At 34.2% G+C, this 25,023-nt stretch overlaps 1 protein-coding gene across 1 annotated transcript; it reads right to left on the reverse strand.

Annotated features, from left to right (window-relative positions):
• Positions 1 to 1,004: 1,004 nt before the first annotated feature.
• LOTGIDRAFT_166620 (hypothetical protein) lies at positions 1,005 to 8,014 on the reverse strand (the record flags this gene model as incomplete). The annotated part of the gene is made up of 5 exons (XM_009063682.1): positions 1,005 to 1,177; positions 1,320 to 1,510; positions 6,238 to 6,288; positions 7,099 to 7,198; positions 7,978 to 8,014. 5 exons carry the CDS (start codon positions 8,012 to 8,014, stop codon positions 1,005 to 1,007), a joined length of 552 nt encoding a protein of 183 aa, XP_009061930.1.
• Positions 8,015 to 25,023: the final 17,009 nt, after the last annotated feature.

Consider the following 25,023-nt stretch of genomic DNA (forward strand, 5'->3'; position numbering starts at 1 on the left):
GTCATAAACCATTATATTTAATGTTCCAGGGTAATTATCCAAACTGATTTTGGCTCCAGAATGCTTTACCAATATATAGTCTAGATCTATGGGCGTCGACTGAATTGACCACGTTTAGATACGAGTTGCACCGCTTTGACAAAAAACTTCTGTATCCCGAGAATGTTTTGGATTTACAGAGACTAAGTTGTTTAACTACAGTTGTTCGAGCGACGAGTTGTGTCTTACATTTTGTATTATATATTAGATTTAGTAAAAAAGAGAACTAGCTCGATGTGTACATCATCACTTCTATCCGCCAATGGCAAAACCTAGAAAGTTTCGGTCTTGATTAACTATAGGTTCTACCACATCTGTGACCACAAGAAAGCTGTAAGAATGGATCCTAGAAACTTGAATACTAATGGTTTAACATGTGAGTAACTGGGACATTTACAATGGCTGAACCATTGGAAATTACGAACGATACCTTATTCTCTCCGACTCTCTCATACATAAAACACTGCAAAATTTTCTAGTCTTTCAAATAGTAATATATTAAGTCGAGCTCATTGATTGATGTACTGATCGAATCTCGAAGGCTCGAATCTCGAGTTGCGCTCCTTGTTTCGTCTTAGTAACTTATCCCTAATAGGACCCAATTATTGTTCATGCAGGACAGAAGGGTTGATAAGGGTGCAAATGAGAGATTTACAAGCGGAATTAACTGAGCTAAATTGAGTTTAAATTTTTAATTTTTATAAACCATGGTATTTTTACATGTACACACATACTCATACTTACAAAATTAAATTTCATCGTCAGAATCACAAGTTGCTCGTTTTGGGTCAATGTTTTCACAGCTTTTGCATTGACAAAGATCAGTGCACAACAAATTCTGCTTAGCACAAGAACATCGTTTTGTGGAACAACCAGATGAAGAGCAATTGCACTTAACAATGTCAATAATTTAATTAGGAGTAATGTCTCCATTAAATGTTAATGATTGGTAACAATCAACTTCTTTAGTTCACCCGCCCATTAATGGGTCTAACACACGCGGTTCGTGGTTCACTGCGTTTCACCTGCAGATAAATGTTTGCTCTTAAACGATGCTGGATTAGGGAACCTTTAGTTGGTTCAGGATCAGGATGCCTGCAAAATCTCTTCCACATTGCCTCTTCTACAGACTGACTTCCTGGACATAACAATTAGCAACAAAATTGAAAGGCTATCAACAATGTAGTCGTCAAGAGTTTCAATTTCTCCCAGATCGCAGATACAATAGATGATGAACATTGTTTCCACCAAGTGGTTTTAGATTTTACCCAAAAATTTACCTACAGTATCGCAACCAGTAAAAGCATGAAATCCAGCAAGAGCTTTACTTTTATCTTTTCCTAAGATTTGAACATCTACTCGCCTTGAAGGTGTTAATTCTACAAAGCGTTTTGTTGATAATGCATGGGTGACGGTAATCACAAGGACATCAGTGTCCAGAGAAAAGATTACGATGGATGAAGAAGGATCTCTGGAAATATAAACTGCATGGAGAATCATAACGGTATCTGCTTCTTCCTGGTTATGTTCTGTAAATCGTATCGTCCCTTTATTACTTCCATTGAATTAAATGGTTAATAATCTCTTCTCAGCCTAGAGCTTCATAAGCACGAAATGTTCCTATTTGCTTCTTTGTTTCAATGTGAGGCAATCAGTGCAACAGATCCAAACTTTAAACTATTGATTTTATTGGAGTCAAAAACTAACCGAACCTGTCAAAACCCAACCGATTTCTTTAAGATTCTAGACAGAAATTCATTTGCAAAGTCTTGAAACGTCTTTAGCTTTGAAGATTTGATATCTATGATTTGGACAATGACCATTGCATCTATTATATCAGCACGATTTGCATCACCACTGTTAAACGTATCATCTGTTAAATTTCGTAAAGGTTGCGACTTCCCGCTACCACCAGATATCAAACTTCCATCGTTGTTCACGAGACTTCTTTGAATAACGGCAAGTTCGTATCTTTCTATGGTCGAGTTGCTTGAATAAACAGCAGAAGGCGTTCAATCATTCGCATATACACTCTTAGAATTTAGTTAAAATCATTATCGATCAGCTTCAGACCAGACTTTTCAGAATTTAGGTGCCTTTTAATATCAAAACTCTCTGTTGGTAAATCCAAAGTACGACGTTGGAATCCAGTCACCATAAGTACATGATTGTGTTGTTACCTTGCTATCTTCTGTGTCATAATATAAACTGTGAGCTTTAAAATATTACCAAACACACAAACTCAATACTACATCTCGGAACGGCCCAGACTAGTCTAATTTGTGAAATATATATTAACTATAAGATAGAAATCTGTGATCTGGGAATGAAGACCAATTGCTGGATACCAAAAACCGGTTCTTATCTTATACAAATATTCTCATTAATATACCTGTCAAATGTTGCTGAAAAGAAAATTGATCATATAACAAAGAAAATATCATTAATATTCGTCAAACCTGCCGAACTTTAGTAATGTAAGAACATATTATTAAGTTCGAAATATTATGTGTGATATGTCTATCGAAATTCGTTCACTTTTCATAAATAATTCAAATAAAACTGGACTGATAAATAAGATGCCAAACTGCAATTATTGCATTAAATAAGAACACTCAAACTTAGTTCCACAAGCAGATTCGCTGCACTCTGATCGTGTGTATGTTAATGAGCAATATTAATGCCGTTGCATGATTTCAACTCGACGATTTGCCAACAAAGAAATCGCTTGGTAAAATCTAAAATACCTGCTCTTCGACAATGCCAACTATGATCAGTAGTGTGACTTATATTCAAACAAGTCAAGGTATATAAATAGCCGAATGCCACTCGGCGACTCGGTGCGTCGTCTTAACTTTACTTCGGAGAGTTCACAATGGTTTTGTGGTATTTCTTAACTCTGAATAAATTGGACTGTACTAGATAATAGAATTATTATTTGTAATGTTCAAGATGGTATTTAAATCAGTTTTATTGTCCATTAATAAAATCATGGAAACATCATAGTAATTAAATATAAATCAAATTGTAATAGAATCAACAGGTGAAATTTATATCAAATTCCACTCAAGATTTACCAAAATTAGCTTATTAGTATCATAACTAATCACTATACATAAATATTTTATGATAACCCGTAGAATTCCCTTTAGTTCCAGCTTCCAGTTCGATCTTTTAGGTTGAATACAACACGGGTCACCCTTCCGGAACACTTCCTGAATCTGAGTCGTGCATTGCTATCTCGTTCAGTTTATACTCAAGTCTTTTAGGATTAATCTACTTTCTGTCATTATCTTTCCATGTGCACGAGTTTGTAAGATATTATCTAATATCCCCAGACGTTGGGAACTCAGCGATTCAAATGGACGGTTTGACAATGTAATTTGTATTTAGCAGAGCCATATTCGGATAAATTGTGTTAGACATTTGGTGATATGGGTAAATTGTACCGATTGATATAAATGGTGATATATGTCTAACTGTTTTAAACACGGATAAAATCCCAAATGTACATTGATTATATAATAATTCAGAAAGTCATTGGCACGAATAATTCTCATTTCGTGGTGTAACTGAAACTAATAACGTGTAGTCTGTTGTAGTGCAAAAACATATATTAAACTGATTCTATATATTGGAAGTAAATTTTTACTTTTGATTTTATTTTCCTTGTGGTTAAACTTGTATTATTAGTCAATTGTTTTATTCGTTTCGTTTCAATGTAATGAGTTCGAGCTTCGGTATAAATTAAAATTATCATGCCCATATTCAAAACAGACCATAGGTACTATATTTAGCAGCTAGACATTTCCCGTAATATCATCCAATATGACATTAATCATGATAACGCAGGGTTTTTCTTTAAATATTATCTAGCGTAGAATAAAATTTTAAACATTTTTTATCATTGAGGAGAGACCCAGAATTTGCAAAATAAACTAATATCGTTCTTTTAAGTTTAAACACTTCGAAGGATGAATAGGGAAATGTGACCTACATAATCAAACAAGAACTAGGAACTGTTTTTCATTTACCATTTCTTGTTTACTAAACTAACTTCCTTTAATTCAAATAAACAATGACGAGTGACCTTAAAAACACCAACATTTTGTTTGAAATTGTTGTAATTGTATTTACATCCTGGTAGTAATCTATGACATTGTTCTTTGAAATCATGTTCCAGTTGCTAACTATCATATGCAAGGCTGGATGAACCATATTCATTACTATCTTATTGTCATCTTGTTTGCTTTCAGTTGCTGTTGCTCATATTTTCATTATGGTTAGCAAAAGTTCAGTTATTGTTATTGGTGTTCTTAGCCAGGGATATTGAATGTTGCTGGAATTAATGATGATGCTCACATTCGCTTAATAGTGTTAATGTTTTAAACACTGGTTGGCAGTAGTGTTTAGTGTGTCGGAATAGCTTACAGACGAAATCTTGTATTCAAATTTAAATGTTAAACAGGTGCAAGAAATTTACCGGATTACTGTGTTTGTTAATTTTTCTTCTAAAAGAATCTGTAAACAGATGAGAGAGTTTTTATTGTGTCTTAAAGCTATTCACATAACAAATACAATCAAATAGATGATGTTGTTTAGATTTATCTATTACCAAAAACAAAGAGATGTTATTCTAAACTACATAACTGGTATACGTGGAAAGTTTGCTATTTTATTTTAGATTTCCTGTATATCGTTAATGTAATGATGAACAGAATCGAAAATACCATGAGGTTGTCATGTTAAAGAAGTAGTACTCGAAATGTGAATATTGGTTTATAGGGTTTTTTGTAGGCTTATATTGTATACAAACTGAGTTATACAAAAAAAAAGTTTTAGTAGTTAATGATTTTCGGTTTCGGATTAATACTGAATACAGAACACCCCGAAACCGACAAAGCTTCCCTAGCGCGAAAGATCACTCGCTTAATACCTTGAGTTCACCGACTTCGTCCCGAATGCGTCCGCTGCATCTGTTGTGTGTTTTATTAGTTGTCCTTTTCAAAATGATAAGGTCATCATGTCTTTGTAAATGAGTTGAATGTTTTATATTATATATATCTGTTATCAATGGTTATGTATGCAATGATGGTGCGAATTTAATAATGATTGTGCGTCAAAGATTACTTTCTTCCAATCAGTGAAAAAAGGCTGTTTTTTTATATATATTTTTTCAAGGTTTCTCCTAGGTTTGGATTCTTGGACAAATATTTTAACCTGAGCCCAGAGGCCGTGATAGGTTGGGCGAATTTCCGGTGACCTATTTCCTTGAACTGATTTGATTAACCCAATTATCATTTCTGAATGTCAACTTGAACATGTCTACTTTGAAGTTACTAGGAAATCAATCATTTACTTCGTCCTGGAAATCATTTTATGCAATTATGTTTGCGGGATTCCTATTTATTTATGAGATGACCCAAAGCCGACAATAGTCCAAAGTAGGACAAAATGGAGAGTAAAAGTAAAGTAGTGGAGTGAGTGAGTAAACATGGTCTGCTTCGCATGACACCCAGCACTATAATATAGGTCAATATCACTGAAACACAATCAGATCAATTTATGCATGGCCAAACAAATCGGCCAAGATGTAAGATTTGTAATTTTTGTCCAGAAGTTCGCTATAATGACCATAAAAATTTTCTAAATGATGTTTGAAGTCGAGTTTTTCTCGGTACATACATTACACGACACTAAAGCTAGGGGCACACGACGGATTTTTGTCCGCTGAAAACAAAAATCATTGTTATGTGTTCAAGTTTTCATTAGCCGCACAGGATGGACAGTGTTCGAAAGAAACATTGCCATGTGGCCAGAAGATTCAAATGTAATTTTATGTTGATGGTTGAGGACGGAAATATTTCGTAAAAATGTTTTTATTCAACGCACACGACAGACTCATTTCTTGCAGAATTTGTCATTCCCGATTCGTTGTTTTCTCAAGAGATGTCAATTAAACTGGCAATATTTTGAGTGAAACGTCGACTATACGCTATCACCATGTCGTGTAAGAGGAATTTATTTTTCAGGAAGGGTTGCTATTCAAGGCCATCCTGGACACTTGTCATCCCCAACGGTCTCTCTGTCAAGATTGAATTTCACAGATTATTTGTTTACAGTGGAAAAGGTAGTGGCACCATCCCCGAAAGTGGAGCCCATATGATCATGTGTCTGTGTCGCAATTACTCTACCTACCTACTGCCAGTTTTTGCCATTTCTGGTGAATTTGTAAGTTCACAGGAAGGTCTGATAAAATGATAATAACACTACTGTTACAGTTCGTATTTGCAGTATATGATTTATTAAATGACAGTACTTGTTGGTGGTAAAAGTTTGTTTCAATCCGACCGACATATCCCATTTAGGCTTAGAACTTTTGAGCCTAACCTCTCGGCCATGTTTTGAATGTCTAATTGATCTATGAAAAAAATATGCTTCATCGTTATATCTACAAAACCCATGTAATGGAAGAAGATATTGTTTACTGTTGGTCGAACGAAGATTAATTTATAACATGAATCTGAAATTGCCTTGGATTTCTGATGTTTAATCCGATTCTAATGATCTATTATATATTAAGCTATAATAATGATCTTATAATCATGGAAGTTTGTCACGTTTGCACTGCTATCACTTCTGTTGACCGCCTCAGTTGGAAATCAATTCAACGTTGCAAATTATCATATAATCCAAAGGGTTGGCCTTTTCATGGTTTCGAGCAGTTCGAAGCGTTTTTGCATCATAGAAAGAATGCTATTGAGGCCATTTAAGACAAGCCGATTATTCTATTTATAATCTTTCTGTCATAATCAATGTATCGGTTAATTAAACTATATGATTTACAATCAAACGAAATTACCTTGTAGAATCACGGTCTAGAATTTAGTACTGCTACAAATTTCGATCTCGTATATCAATATGTTTGTACATACTCGGTTCTCGCTACTAGTTGGTTTGAAATAAAATCTTAACATCACCAACCGGTCAATCGGAAGTAAAATATGACGCAAAATAAACACTATTGGATAATTTGGGGGAATATTCGGTTCCAATTACCCCTTCTGTAAATTATTGTGTTCAAGATGATTTTCTTGTAAAGTTAAAACAGTTCCACCAGCTTGCCAGTTTTGACAGCCATCATCACTACTTATCAAAACTATAATTCAGAAAAAATGCATTAGTACACAACTCATATTTCATTATTTGCAAAAATATGCATGTTTTCAAATAGACCAATAATATGGGTTTATTAGGGATTCAATATTGATATAAGCTTATATGTATTTGATTGACAGCTGGATTATTTATTGGGTGATTAATTTTTGCTATATGATATGTTTTTGTTCTGTATATTTGGAAAGAGAATATAATTTTGGACTTCCGGTATTTGTGGCGTGAGACCGGAAGTTTTAATTTCATTGTGATTATTATCGATTCAATTTTTCTTTTCAATAGAAGTTCCGCTCTCGAACCACTTCATAATAGGCTATGATTATTAGTAATTCTGTTCAGTACCTTTAAACCGCGATATGATTGGTTTATAGCCATGCCAATGTTCACTTCTACAACAATAACTAACAATCACAACTTTTACAATGATAAGAAAAATAATAATTAGCCCAATTTTGACTTTAATGACGTAGATCAAGAATGATATTGTACGCAAAAAAAGCATTTATACTATAGAGGTAATATTGCTATATTATGATAATTGTGTGTGAATATTATCATTAGTTCTGCAAGTGACAAAGAGTGCATGGTTTTCGGATTAACGAATAATGGTAAAAATTGGTATGATAATTTTTTCTGTAAATATCGACAGTTGAGCGACCAATGCGGAGACTGTTCAAGATTGATTTTGGATCCTATTTGTAATATATATACATCATTTGGTTCACATACAGACTCGAAATTCTCACGCTGTTATTTACTTACTAGAAATCATATCAACTAAATAACATATAGTTGACATGTTATCTTATAAAATTGCTAAAAACTATGCAGATTTATTTTTTTTTAAAATATAGGACATACTCCTAGACTTATTTAACGGGTCAAGACTTGCATTTTCCACGCTGTTTTTTTTTTACTGAAATCATATCAGGTTAACTTTTAGGGTGAGATGCAGACCATTGACATTGCTTAGAACTATGCAGAGGTATTTCTTTCCAGATTAATCTAAGGGTCTTAACACTGTTTGATCGATATTAATTGGATCTCAAATCAATCTTGTAAGACGCCATACTTGTTTGTTTACGGCGTAAGTAGTTTATGTACTTGATTGTCTTTTAAAAATACTTCAGATTATTTTTATAATAACTATTCCTTATCTTCTTTTGTCAAAAAGAAGGTCAGAAAAGTGGTGGTAGTTTTGAACTACTGAACAAGAGTCGAAGAAAATAGTGAGATACATAAACTAGCTGTTCCAGTTTGAATCAGTAAATCTGATAGTGGATTACTATCTTACATTGCAATCCTGGTTTTTTCAAAGGTATCGGCCACCTGTTTATAATCAATGGAATTTTGTTTTGAGTGAATTATTAACATGTGTTTTGTTTACAAGTCTTTTTATTGTAAGAAATTTTGGTCTTGAGTTGATGTAAATATTCCAATGATATCAGGTGAACGATTACAAATCTACTTCAACTTTTAGACATTGGTGTCTTTGGTGCTAACATTAACAGGACTAGTTTACAATATTATGCCACTGCCAATATTGTTGATTTTCCTATGCCCTGTCACACTATTCGGGTACCATTTTACGATAATAGGGTATGTATTTGTAGGCCAAACGTATGCATAGTAAAAAAAAAAACAGGATTGCCAAGCACCTTGTACTGAGTGCATAGAGATATCGTCGCGTATCCAGACATAATTTGTCTCAAAATGTAATCACGACGACCTGTCCGACATAGCTTATGTATATTTCGAAAGGTCACAAGTTTGATGAAGACAAAATCCGAGTATACAATTGAAATAAGATTGCTTACCAGGCAAGGTAATATACGCCCACTGGCAGCTTTGATTTTAAATAAAAAATATTTGGCAGTACAGTAACAATTACCAGTATGAAATATTCAACCTTCAGTCTTACACTTCTTTTAACTTTTTGAGGCAATACTGAATAATATTACCAAGTTTCAAAATCTGTCAAGAATTTGTGCCTTCTTGAGTGTTTACAAGCTAAAAATTGAACGCGTTTCCAAGAACAAGGGCAATAACTAAATATTTTTCATTTTTTCTTATTTTCGATAGGAGTTATCCTTTGGTGATTACAAATACTCACACCAAGTTTCGTCAAAATCCGTCCAGAATTGTGCCTTCTAGAGTGTTTACAAGCTAAAATTGAGTGCGTTTTCAAGAACAAGGGCAATAACCCATACTTATCATTTTTTGGATCTTTTTGATTTTAATTAGGGTTCATCCTTGGGTGATAACAAACACTCACACCAAGTTTCATCAAAATCCGGCAAGAATTGCGCCTTCTAGAGTGTTTACGAGCGTTTTAAGAAGAAGGGCAATAACTCGTACTAAATATTTTCCGATTTTTCTGATTTTCAATAGGGTTCATCCTTGGCTGATTACAAACAACCATACCAAGTTTCGTCGAAATCAATCAAGAATTGTGCCTTTTAGAGTGTTTACGAACAATTGTAGACGGACGGACCTGATAAAGTAATATTCTAATTTTGTCGGTCAGACTGTATCTGGCTAGATCGCCAGACTTTTTTGACACACTTATATTTTGCCAGACAAAAACCGGAATTTGCTGACCTCAGCAGTAGGTTCGAATTCAGATGTATACGGATAAGTATACCGTGAGTTTAGGCGACATTTTACAGTTTATAACAAGATATTTGTTTCTCTTTAAATTGATGATTAACTTTTGTATTATAATCATTCGTGATTGAAGTAATAAGGGGTATGTGTTTGATTTTAACTCTGTATTAGAAGGGTATGTCAACGTAGCCGTTCCAGAGTAAATATTTCTACCACATTTTACATCTGTTGAGTTGTACATAATGATAAGAGAATATTATTTTATTCTTGTGTAAAGATAACTATATGTTCTAATAAACTTTAATAACGTCATTATTTATTATGACAATATAGTATACCTGTAATAGAATAATACTGACAAAAATAAGAGCACCTGCTGACTTCAAACGCCAAATCCATCGAAATTGATCGCCAACTTGACTTTCAAAAAAAGTGTACCCCGATGTACCCATTAAAATTTATACAATTTATTAAAATTGTTTACGTCATCAATACGAAGTGTTTTGGATAATCCAACAAAAATGATCGACAATATAGTTACAAAATAAGTATAACAGTAAATTTGATTCACATCTACGGAATGATTTGCAATATTTTCAATACAGTGTTATTACAAGAATTCGTGCAACAGCTAACAGAATGTGTATCAAAGAAACAGGCAAGTAAGATTGTTAATATTAGTCGAGACTTCCTATAAGACTAGACAAAACCATGTTCAATAAGGGCATCAAGCAAATATCCATAGCGTACGATAGATATTAACAGCATCTTTTAAAAAAAGATTAAAATTTGGTGTAGATCTAAAAATGTAAATGTTCAGGTACACGAGGAGAGATAAAAGAGATTATTCAATCTAAATATATTTTTTAATGTATTATCATCACATTTCTTTCCCGCTGTTAAAATGATTTATACAGAGAAAACGTGTTTCATTTCACAATTTGTAAGTAAGAAACAGATGTGAACGAGTTGACAATTACTAATTCATCGATGAACGGTTTTCTACTTTTTAATTTTCATCTGATTTTGGTTAAACATGGTATGTATATCTGGATTGATAATATATCGAACGAGGTGAAATTTACAAAGTTTCGATGAATGTTCTCTTTCTCGTCAAGATTATCGATAGTTGAGTTTGAATCCGGTACAGATTATTAGGTTTGACATGCCTTTATGGATTTCCAAGTTGTAGGACGAGTTTTGATTTTTAATTAAGTTTTTAATTATTGCCTTTTATTAATAATTTCTTTATTGAGTAATCAATTAGGACCGTGCCTTTCTAATGTAGTTTTTAATAAGCCTATGATTACTCTCGAAAGAGAAGGGTGTGGGAGGAGGTAAAGAGTAATATAAATGTTGGATAAACAATTAAACATACAAATGATAATGCTCATTGTGTGAAAGACCAGCAAAACTAGTTTTATGACACAATACAATCCGATCAGGATGATTATTGGTATGATCAAAATTCATTATTTTTGATTTTTCGTAATGCAGCTGTCATGCTATTGCATTGCCTTGCAAAATATCTTCAAAATATCTTATCTCTGCAAAATATATTTTAAGAGGAAATGAATGGTCTGAAACACAACGGTATCAAATAGACTTTTTTAATAATTCGGATCAATGGCTAGTAATTCTTCAACATTAGAATTACAGAATATTGTCTCAAAAAAGAATAAGAATAACATTTTTCAAGGTTTGTCTATAAACAATCCTATAAGAATATATGGCAGCGAAACCTAGAAGATACTGAAATATACAAGAGGCCTTTTGCTGTTGAATATTATCAGAGCGGACAATAAAGGAACCATTTTTGAAATATTAAAAAGAGCCAACAGTAAAATGTTCTAGAAATTTACGCCTTTCGGAGATAATGCCACACAAAGAAATGTTGTGATATGAGATTGAAGGGAAAGTGAAGACAATTTGGCTTTAATCCTATATTTCTTACTAGTAGACATTCACTAACTACATTACTTACATGAACAATGGATTGGAAACTTTAAAGGAACTTACTAAGCCTCAGTAAGGAAATCAAGAACTGAAAATTCAGAAAATTGTCGGCTTTTTTTTGCCGATTTTATTCTTTGATGAATGGTAAATGTAGACTAATAACTGACCTTTATAAAGACATTAGATAGAATAAAACGTCCATTATTGTCTAGTCGTGAATTTAGGGATAATAGTTCAACTAAGAATGAGCCACAAGTAAGCCAACCAACGTATAGTCCAATTGTTTATCATAACATCAAAGTAATGTCTTCCGTAATGCAACTGAAGACCGTGATGACAATAAAATAATTTGACTTACAAGACCTTGTGTGTTTCATAAGCTGAAGAAAGATAAATCGTGCAAAATTCCCCTCATGTATGTATTATATCTTTTCATGTTAATACAGGCACTGCAAACATCATTAATGACAATTTATGCCGTATCATCCCTCATCTCTGGCATTTTCGAATTCAAATCTTTAAATAAATTGTAGTAGCAACATTTAAAGCTTAAAGAAAACTTGTCAAAATGTAATCATTTACTATGGCAACGAGTATATAATTCTATTAAATTCTAATTTTTCTGAAAGTGTTGTTCTTTTGAAAATGCACCATAATGAGGCAGTGAACGTTAGTGATATTTATAAACTAACAAAGAAAAAAACAAAGCATTAGATTTTATCAGATGATTTCACTTATTACCAATATTTTGTACCTCCAATGTCGTTTTGTACCTCCCGGTACAAATTTTACCAATGTCGCATCGTTGAAGCTTGTCTGGGAGCTTTCATCAGCACATGCTCATTAATGACAAATACATGTAATTGGAACAATGCACGAACATTCAAATTCTTCCTCCAACAGCGTGTTTAGCGTCATACTTCTCACTATTATTGACACTTTACATTCGCAAGTAAAATATCCGATACGTACAGTTATTTGATATCTGAAAAAAGAATATTGCCATGAGAAGAGTGACGCTTTTTTCAGTGAACCTTGGATGAACCAACTTAGTACAGTATACACAAATGGTTTGAATATTCAACATGCGACCAAATATTCCCATTCGTAGTAACTTATAATCAGACGGCAGCAAAAAAATCCATTGTTGTCAAAAATCATTACAAAAGTCTGCAAGAAAAGTATCCGAACACCAAGGCTGACTGCCGATAAAAGAAAAACCAACTTAAATAATCACGTAGTTCTCTCCTTAACAAAAAACCAAACATTACTAAACTAACCAGCACTTGATGAATTGGCTTTGCTTCGGACCTAGACCCGTACTTTATATTAGTTATATTCTCATTTCACCTCAACACTAATAGTGTAAAAATAATTACAGCTTTGTCGTTGTTACTGTACTTATCAGAAAGTGCCAGTGAAACAAAAAACGTTAGAGTAGAAACAACCGTCTTTCTTTCGACATTTTATTTCCAATCACTGAAAGTGAAACTACGTCTTAGAATTAACATAAAATTTAAGAATTTTAAACTTGGCGAATAAGAGTAATTATCCATAAATATGCAATTAACTATTGAAAAACGCTTAATATCAAGACAATAGTTGATATCAAATTTTCCAATTTTCCAGATTTTACAGGGATTCTGTTGTAACTTTATGACACGAGGTAAGTTAACTGAGATATCGAGAACTTCAATTTTATGTTCATTCTAAGACGTAGTATCACTTTAATTTCGGACAATTTCCAACTTATGTAACATCTGTCACCGTAATTCGCCCCAAACTATCTGTGCTGATGACGTCATTTTTATTACACAAAGAAAGAGTAGTTTGGACTTTCCTTAGATAAAATGATCAAACGAGACATTATGTAAGACAATCGTAATTGAACGGTGGAAATGTTACATCACACATTCGATACAAAACATTTGAGAAAAGGAATTGCTATGCAAAAGGTTACAAGTAATTACAATTTTTAATAAGCTGTCTCAAGTAAATTAGTACAATTTTTTGTTGTCCAATTTATCTAAATTAGATAAATTCTACCCGTTTAAAATTACCAAGAAAAGATTTTAAACTTAAGTTTAAAGAAGCAATTACTACCCTATTAACTTTTGTTGGAATTCATTAAGTTAATTTGACTTGTATTCTGCGAAAACCACGATAGTTAGTATCGGCATCCACTCACGTCAAAAGACGTGCTGACTCGAGAAAGTGTCTAGCCGTTCAGATTGGACAATAAATCTAGAGGCAGTGTAATACAGGCTTTTAGCACAATTGAAGATCCTTTTACAATTGGACATTGATTTACTCATTGCACTTTGCATGAAGCTTCAAATCTCCATTAGTCATAACTAGATTAGACAATTTGGACAGAAAGCTTCATATTATCATTTTTTACCTAACCAATTTTGGAATGAGAGAATCGCTCCCTATGTTATTATTCATTCAGATTGTTCTTGGTTCAGCGATCAGACAGAGGCTGCACTATAGCTGAAAGGTAAGCAGGTTAGCTATACATTAAACATATGGGAAAGTACGTTCAGGTTGAAGCTATTAACATTTTAAAAGAGACTTTAAAGATGGGTACTCTTATTTTCATTTATAAAAATGAAATGCTAATACTTATATGAATAGAAAGTAGAGGTGTTCTTATGACTTGGAAAAATACCAGTTTGTCTCATATGTCCATAATCAATTCATAATTAGCTAAATTAGAAGAAAAATACCAGCAGAATTCCAATGAGTGACCGATCAAGAAAGGTCAAAAAGTCTTCTTTTGTTTACCCAGACTGTACATACGTTGACATTTACGATTGGTTAAAACTCTTAATTATATGCAATAAGATCATAATGATATGATTAAGAATACATGATAATTCATTAGAAACACCAATAAATCAAATAGTTTGCTTAATTTGACGCTAAAAATTAAGGAAAACCATCTTTAAAATCAGCTGTTGGTAATAACACAAACTATTGGTATTAACTAAAGAATAGTTTCTAAATTGTAAATTTATTTACTCATGTCTTTAAAAACTCAGACCATTTGTGTTTTGGGATATAAAACTAAAAGTGTCCGAGAAGCTTTTGGAAAAATATTGAAATATATTGTTTTATATAATATTTGGTGTATGTTGACACCATAACCATTGAAAAGAAATAAGATAATGAATGGTTAAGGGGCACGAAGAGCTTGCCCGGAGCTACAGGGGGTCAAGGCGGAGGAATGAATTCCATTACTTCATACACTAAACACCATACACCATTGATCCTCCAGATATATAACTTTCCCTTCCAAACAATTTAGTCTGACTACGACGAAGACTCAAATACTTCAGAAACTAAAAAAGCAAAAGTCCGAATATACATAATGTCGTCTATGGGAAATGAGTGTATTTATCTCTGATAGTGTGTATATGTATCAAAATCTTACTTGCGTGCTATATTTTACGATGAACTTTGTTTTTATAATCAAAGTCCTTGGAAAAGTATTATGTTCTTGGTCATTATTCCCAAGCTTACTAGTTCTCATTTTACTTCGCAGTTTTCTTTCAGCCTTTGCCATGTTCACTAATTTATTAACCACATGTGACAATTTCTTAACAATGCTAATGAAAGAATGCTTAGCTTTCACTCAGAGTCGTGTAGAAATGTAAGTGCACAGGGAATTGACAATACAACTAATCAGACTTAACCCACTTAACTACTATTATATCTTGTCTTTTTTAAATGATAAACAAAGTCTTCAATTATACTTTTCTGTAGTCACTCTAAGGCTGGTTTCGATGCTTCGAAAATTCGTATATAGCAAGCAGTGGTTGTTCAAAAAGGTTAAATGGATAATATAAAAGGAAAAAAAATAAAGAGGGAAATACAAAGTTTTAGGTATGATAAGGAAAGCATCTACACACTGAATCATAGCAACTATAGGCATACAAGAAGTAGTATAAATCTAATATACATATTACTCAGTCGTTAATATAGATCATACATGAAAGAATATGCATTTCTATTAAACATCGGTTAAATGAAAATAAGTAAATTATCCGTTGTTAATCATCATTAACTAGCATTTGGCATCGACATAGGTATCTTTCCTATCTATAGAATACAAGGTGCGTGGCTGGTGCTTCAGAAGCAAACCACTCGCTGCCCTCATCTGACTAGTTGGATTAACAAATAATTGGTTCTTCGATATAAGTAACGTAAACACTTGAACTATCTCTATTAGGACTAAAAGACTTGAGATGGGACTCAATCTATTTTCTACGACGCAAATTCATGTTTAAGAATTGTCCTGGAGGTCAAAACAATCCAGAAGTAATTATCGGTAATTGGTAATAAATTGAACTAACAATTCTCACTTTTCTTGACCTATTAGCGGGTTCCGATTTCCCAACTTATTAGTTCACGATATATATTACATTAATAAACGTTTCACTTTTGGCTGTCATAACAGCTTGACCTTTACGTGATACCAACGACTCTATCCATAACCAAAACATGTACACTATCTACCAGACGCATATATTGACGCGTATACACACTGACGGGAACAAAGAGTTGTACCAATGTCACCTTTAAGATATTTCAGTAATACCGAATTAGCACTTACAAAAATTAGTTCTCAATTCTTTCTAGTGGGTCTCGAGAATGGTGAACCACCCGATTAGGTCTCATGATATGAATTTAATACATGTGTTTTATGTGGCAAAACAGAAAGGTGTGGTGGAAGTATTTCTATTAATGTTTATTCTGACATAAAGAGATATTGATGAATTAAATTCCCATTCAGACCATTGCTGTCGACCGGTTTCCGGTTCAATTAGTACTTTCTGTCCCGTTAATGATCAAACAACGATTTCAATAGACTATAGGAATGAAAGGATTATCAAAAGTAACTGTGCCCTTATGTGTTCTATGTGTCCCAAGATTTGATCAAATCGTCTAGTTCCCAATCAAAACCTCTTATCCAGGCATCCTGATTGACACAATATGTTCCATTTGTCCAAGGATTGGATCAAAGCGCCTGTCTGGGTATATCCAATCGAAACCTCTTATCCTCGCGTTATGAGCTCGGATCTAATATCGAAGCCGGTCTGGAAACGATTTCTCATTAAAAAAAACTAATATTAGTTTCATACCAATTGGTTGAGCGACCTTGCGAGTGAATTCAAAACCACCAGCTTCGTCACGTATCTCGTTTCGGAATTTTATTTCATCAGCGAACCATTCGTGAAAGGAATACGATTTTCGTCTTTCTTTCCAAAACTATCCAAGATTAAATTTGGCGATATGCTCCGAAAGTCGTTACTCACAAGACATACAAAAAACCTTACATGCACACTTAATGAAAATTAGTTTTCATGATGGTTTCCCTACTTCCATACATACAGGCTATATCTGGTGGGTGAAATCCCTCTATGATTTTGAACACGTCCCCTTCAGGATGCTCGCTTAGTGAAATAATCGTCATTGATTCGTTGATTGACTCACAATTAATGGTGTAGTCCCTTTTGCTAAACCTGGCAACTGACACTAGAATGAGTACGTGAAACGAAATAAATCTCAGATGCGCCTTCCCTGTTCACTGTTCCAATGAATTGCTATGATATTCTGGAATTAAACATCCTGATCGTCTTATGGAGGGTCGTCAGTCGATCTCAATTGCGGAGGATGATTGCTGGGCCCAGACAGACGATGATTTCGGCGTGGTCGAATGCTCTCGAAATAACACATTACCATATCACGCCATATATAATTTACAATTCAGATGTCGATCGTTCTCGGTCCAGAATCCAAACAATTAGATACAACATCACCTATAATTAGATATACATTTCGTTACACTGCAAAGGTTGTAATCTACACGATTATTAGAAGTTGCTACATTAGACGGAAAGTGGCTGAAAGCTAATTTTTTTGACCATACATTTGATGATGTTCCAAACAATAATCAGACAATCGATAGAAAAAAATATTCCGTTATAATTCTTTAATATAATTTCACCCTATTTATTAATCATTTAAATAATATTATTACCTACAATATACTTAGTTGTTAGGTTGCATTAAATTTACTTACAAAAAAGGGCCTAATTGGAACCGTAGTGAATGCATGACCTGGATAACAGACTATTTTGTCGAGAACGATAGGAATTTAAACTAGTTTAAATACATTAAATATACTTCTACCGAACATGTCATTTTCGTTTATTAAAACCAGTGCAAGATCTGTCTTAAACAAAAACTAGAAATAACTCTCAGATATCTGATTAACCACTTCCCTCATACATTATACTAGCCATTAAATAAAATCTGTTCCGTACGGTAAACAAGTCAGTGAGGTGCAAGCAAGTTTCAATTTACAACTCGCACATATCATTCGTTTTTATATCATTCAGTCGTCATAACTATCATTATTCAGCCAATCGTATGGTGTTATAATTAACAAAACGACTTCAAAATCAAATAAATGGGTACCAAAATATACTTGAATAAGTCAGGAAGTGGTGAATGATCTGGAACGATCAGAAGGTCAAGGTCCATCCGATACATTAATTAATTTAGTTTTCAATATGATATAAACTGATTTGAAATAATCCTGCTATGTTTACTATTGGCATTATAAGGGGTGTCCAAGTAGATTTAGTATATAGTGAAAGACTCTTGATAATAACAAGAGACTATATTAAGAAAGATCTTATGGTATTATTATTCCAACCAGGTTTCATTGTATCATATTTTATTGGTCTTTCATTGATCGTCTTAGACTAAGTCAATAGTATGATTAGGATCACTGGAAACGGCAAAGCATGTTCCAGAAGAACTCAATTCCTCGATTAAGTAGCCTGATCAGTTTGGAGTGACATTATACATTGTACTTGATGAATTCCACTCTCCTCTATAAATTTTAGGGTTGGGACAAAAATGTGTTTTTTTTTAAAAAGTTTTTCTTTTTTTTGTATTTTCTTAGGCCAAAAGTATTGCTGCAATACATTTTGAAGAAATTTTTGGTTTACGACCATTTTTTCGTATGGGGCCTGTCCGTTTTTCAAAATGGCTGCCAAAATGGCTACCAAAATATAGAAACTAATTTTTATATCTCAAAATATCCACGTAGAAAGCTTATAATATGACCTTCATAGGGTATTTGGGGTTGCAAAATTCATATTTCTCATAAAAATTAACATTCGAGAATTCAAGATGGCGGAAAACCAAGATGGCGGCCAAAATATGAAATTTATCTTAGTATTTCAATATTTTTGTCAGATATTATCTTTAGATATCTTTTAAAGTGTTTGCAGGGTCAATGAATTCATTTTTGCCCATTTAATTCAATTACCTTGAATCCAATATGGCGGAAATCCAATACGGCGGCCGAAATATGATAAAACTTTGAAATAATCGTGGGGTATGGCTTATATCATTTTATAGGTTTTCGGGGTCGCCGAGTTCATTTTCTTTGTTTATTTTTAAGAAATCCATGCATAGTAGAAAGTTACAAAAAATATATCTGTAACCTGAATGATGTCATTATGATGGTAGAAGGTCACTACAAATGACTTGATTGGAATCGTTCTCCAGCTTGCAAATACTGTTTTCGGACAGAATTGGTCAGAACACTCCCCCGGGTTCAACAGTGACGACCCATCCAGTGATGAAGAGACAGATGATTGTGATTCAAATTCTTAACGAAAACTTTCTTATAAAGATAAGTCTCTTGTTATGCCAAGCCGGCATTGCATCATGAATTATCTTGAAGATATTCATGAATCTCAAAATGGTTGCTCAATATATACTGAACAAAGACGAATCTGAATCTGTTGTAACTGTAAGACTTGATGACAACAAAGGCTGCAGGTCATAAGTTATTTGACATTAAAACTGATCATTTATAGCATTTATAGCATTTATATCAACAATAGCTGGGCCGAATCACGACAGAATGTCATTTACAACAGGCTATATTGAATATGTATCCCACTCTGGAAAGGACGGTGCACGGCATATGGTATGAAACTACAATGCCTAGCCACACTCTCAAACAGTACAGTTGATGAATTTAAGTCATATAGACTTTTGGATCTGTGATCATGCATCTGATCAGCTTTTGGAGAACTTGGATATTGCTTTAGAAAAGACTTTCAAATGTACTGCCCATGTTGTTCAAAACTGAAAACGCTAAGTGAAAATTTTAGTAAAACTAAAACTGGTAAAGGAAAACTGATAGGTACGGTTTTATGTGAAGTTGTAGAACCTGTCAATCGTCAATTAGCAGAAATGGACTATTTCGATTCAGAAACCGACATTGGTGAAACTTGCAGACAAAACTTGAAATTTGCACCTCTGACAAACCTTGGCTGCGAATCAGAGTTTGGTAAACTTGATAATCGTCTTCGTGTAGCTGGTGGTATGACAAGTATTAACACACATTCAAATAAAAACGTTGTGCCACTTATGGATTTCTTAATTCTGTAGACTTTGTAAATAGCCTTGAAACAGATCGCCGTGATTGAGAAAAGCTTTCTGTGTCGATGATCCAGCAGTTTCGACAGATGCATGAATATTGATTGATACGCGTTATGATCCAGATATTGTTTATTAAAGTTACTTAAGACATATTATGACATTGTTATTAAAGAAAAAATATACTTTGAATGTAAAATAGGAATGAGCAAAATGAACATTTTGGTCAAATTTTGGGATTTTCGTCAGCATGAATTCTTGACTGTTGAATTTGAGGAGACATCAAAGTTAATAACAAGCCATATACGACTAATATTCCGATATGATATGTCATTTTGTCTATTTCCCGGCAGCCATTTTATCCACCATCTTGGATTTCCACCATCTTCGATTCTTGGATGTTTAATTTAACCAGAAAAATGAACTCAGAGACTCCAAAAAGCCTTCAAAGGTCAGATTACAAATCATATACGACGAATATTTTTAAAAGTTAAAAAAAATCCTAATTTGGACGCCATTTTGTCTCCAATATTGGATTTTCGCCATTTTTAATTCTTGTATGATAAATATGAGTAGAAAAGTGAACAGAACTAACCCAAAAACCCTAAAGCAGATAATTACAAGCCATATACGACAAATATTCTGTGATTATATGCCATTTTGCCAATTTCGGCCGCCATTTTGTCCGCCATCTTGAATTTCCGCCATCTTGGATTCCTGAATGTTAAATTAATCAAAAAAAAATTAACTCTGCGACCCCAAAAAACCAAGAAAGGTCATATTACAAGCTATATCTGACGAATATTTTAAGAAGTAATAGAATTTTTTACATTTTGGTCGTTATTTTGGCGGCCATTTTGGAAAAGGGTCAGGCCCCATACTAAAAAAGTCATTTGGACAAAAAAAAACCTCAAAATTCTGTTTCACTGGGTCATTTGGCCTAGGAAAACACTGAAACTATTTTGCATGTGTCTATCCCCAGTACTATCATAATTACTGTCGTTGTGCTGTAGGGAATCCGACTATCGCACTACACTACACATTACAGCATCAACGATGGCGCTTGTGGCAAAAATTTCTGGTCGTCGATATGATACATCAACAATCATTTGATTCATATTACATGTACTCCCATCCTTAAACTGGTGCTTTCATTATAATGTGAACGTTTATTGACCTCGCCTGTTCATCTTTTTGTCAAGTTTGTTCGTCCGTCCACAATTGACTCGTCAACGCGATAAATGTCACAATTTTTATTAGTCCGAAACTAATCCAGCCTCTGATAGCTATATTGACAGTCGGCTGGAGTTGGTCAGCAAAACAAGACCAGGTTTTATGAGGATTTCCGCACTTCCGCGGATGCATAAGTTTGAAACATTTTATTTACCCCGGATTCGAGGTAACAAATATGTTTAAAATCCCGACAAGGCCAAATTTTTTTTTCTGACCCTGCTCTAGCCACCACCTGTCAAAATGGCTAATAAAGATTTTTTTTTTAGATCTTTGTAAAATGTGTGTTGGATAATATCTACAAGATATAGAGTATTTTTTTTTTAACCTTCAGTTTTTGAATTAAAGGAAAAATAAAGTCGGAACAAAATCTAATTTCCATTGTCTTCATCAAATGTATCCGGAAATTTGGAAAAATCACAAATCTAAAATGTTTTCCTGTTCATTTGAATCTTTGGGTTTCTGCATTCAACTGTTAAATTGAAAATGTTTTGATTCTCTCATAAAAAATAAAAGTCATTTATTTTGTTTATTAAACTTACATTCCCAGTGGAATATTTGATTCAGAATATTTGAATCGTTGGCTTTCTGACTATAGTTTTTATAATATTTAGATTGTTTTTTTTCTCTCAATAAATCTGTTGGTATCAAAAGTTGCTCTGTCCTATGGGAAAAATCGGAAAAATACCCCCAAATATTCGCCCAAGACAGTCTTCCTAAATATTTCAATTTTTTGCATTTTGGTTTTTTCAGTCATTTGTGAAATGTAGAATCGTGGTTTCATTGTTGTAGGCATGTCGCGCTGTGATTGCGTGGACAGAGCCGTAGTTCAACCAAAGGCTATATGTAAATTCAAGGATTACAATCCACCCGACTGACCTTATGAAAAAGGTCGACGTCATGTGGTGTACATCGAGTGCACTATAGCTCAAGGGTTCTTGGTTCATTGCCACAACAACATGATTTTTCCACTTCAGTCCCACTGACCTACACCACTGACACTAGCTGAAATAAGTTTCAAAATATTCAAAATTTGTAACCCGACCTAAGCTGTGATTATGATTAAAAAAAGTTGTCTTTTTAAGATTATAACCAAAGCAGGTTTAGAAATAATCTGATCAGTTGGTTTGAGGTTTCTTTTCACTACTCCTCAATTCTGCTTAATCGATTGTGTCAGTTCTATTCATTTGTTTAATATATTATTTAGTTTGATTGGAAGTTGTTGTGTCAGATTGGAGGGAGATTCGATGTTATTTTCTACTAGAAATAATGAAGTTTGAATGATTTGTTCCATAATATAACCAGATAAAACTACAGGGGGTAAAAAACAAATAGATTCATTTTATTAAAAACAACCTTTTCAGTGATTTTCGTATCCAATAAAGGTTTATTGCACAATGCTGGAGATTTTAAGATAAACAATTGTGACGTTCGTCCTATGAATCCCTCCGATGATAACGTGCATTTAATTAACTTTCCTGATATACGACCCTACACGTTATGCCATACAGGTTAACATTTTATTGCTAAAGTATATGGGGCTTTGATTTTTTATTGAACAAAACATTCATTGCATTAGCCTTAAGAAACAATTACTTGATGATGTACTTGTAGTTGATAATAAGTATCATTAAAGCACCGAGTAGTGTTTGAAGTAGATTCTTCAGGTTCTAGATCAACGATAACGCATTTTCACTTTCCTAATATTTAACGAAGATTTATGTATGAAAAAATGAAATTGTTTCTTTTACAAACATTGAACTGTGAATTTGCATGTGGATAAAACGGATTAGGTCTTTAGTGTGGGTCATTCTAGAAAAAATTGCTTTACCATGAAGAAGCTTGCCATTGAAGTTCTGGTTTTTCTATTATGCGACTATCATGTTCAGCATATATACATACGGAAATTCCATAAGGGACTAGGGACTACCTTATATACCTTATCCCATTTCAGCAAGGATTGTTCTGGTCTCGAAATTACCCGGTCTATTTTTTGGCCAGCAAAGTTGTGAATCTGAATCGAGCACTGTCCTATACATTCAAGGACAGATCTGGAGTGAAGGCCCGAGGAAAGGGTACAGAAAAGTGATCGACTTCTGTTTTTTCAGTCGGCTCGATCTGGACCAGATTGTCTCCGATCAATTAAATTTTTTGATCGGCCCAATTGTCGTCCTGAAACGTTTCTAATCGTCCCGAATCGACTCTGATCGTCACGAATCGCCTTTAACAGTCCTAAATCGCATGGGTATAGGTAATCACGGAAGTTCCTCGCAAGATTGACTCATTTCTGGTACGCAAAGGTACGCGCATGTATCCGAAGGTACAACTCAAAGGTCAGATAGAAGCCCGCTTCCCGTGAGCAAGTGACCGATCTTCGCGCGCCGAAAATTGACGATCCGGACTCGAGAAAGGACGCTTAGCTTCCGATATCTGCCGTTCTTCCATCGTTCTTTGCGCAAGTTGGCCGAATGTTGACGCATCGGGTCGCAGGGATGTTTGACACATCGGGCACTTGCAGGGCACAGGCGAGACGATCGTCTGAGGATCTGGCGAAGGTTGGGTACTTATACTCACGACCTTCGCTCGAGAGTGCTAGACGTTAAACCGAAAGCTCAAGAATATAGAAGAGACAAGGTGAACTACAGACGACTAAGACAGGTTGGTGGTTATGATCGGATACTGTTTTTCAACATCAGTATCAGTTTGAAATCAGTAGCCGACCCCTTTTTAGATATCCGACCCTCGGAGGACTGAGGCGATCGTTCCTGGAGGTATAAGGTAGTGTCGAGAGTGCTCGCGGGTTCCCAATTATTTTGCACAAAAATTCGGCCGAGCGACCAAAAAATGGTCGGTTCTATCGAGCCCAAACATTCCTTGGCCTCATAAAGATTTTGATTTTACTTTCGGTTTCCCGTGGCTTCCTTCGTCAACCTACGCTTTCACAACGTAGGAAGATCGATCACATGCTAAGAAGCGGGTCTCTACAGGGCCTTTGCCATGTGCCTAAAATGAAATCGATCGCCTCTCTGCAATAATCCATTCGGGTCAAAAAAGGGGGACGATTGGAGGCGATTCAAGACGACAATCGGGCCGATGAAAAGAGTAAATCATCGGGGAGAATCTGGTACAGATCGGGCCGATTGGAAAAAACAATCCTTGGTGAAATTGGGGTATTACTTGCCTTATTACTAATGGTAGTGAATTATTAGCCTCATAAACCTCAGAATAAAGGCTTCCCCAGTTCTTTTACCTCGTCATGGGTCAAGTCATAATACAGTTTACATCTGAAGCGGCACTAGATGGTAGATTGCAGAGACCGTGAGCCATCCTGTCATAGAATGAATAAACTTTAGATAATTTCTAATATCCCTATTACATGAAATGTCGTATTCCATAAGTTTTGAACACCGTGACAGGATAAACAGAATGTGCATGTGATGTCACTAAGGGTACATTTCTGAGCTCTTTGATTCGACAACCACCATATAATGTTCGAGGATGTATGTTCGAGGAGCATATGACTGTACAACATCAACATAGGTT

The sequence above is a fragment of the Lottia gigantea genome, assembly GCF_000327385.1.
Source record: "Lottia gigantea unplaced genomic scaffold LOTGIsca_59, whole genome shotgun sequence".
Taxonomy (NCBI): domain Eukaryota; kingdom Metazoa; phylum Mollusca; class Gastropoda; family Lottiidae; genus Lottia; species Lottia gigantea.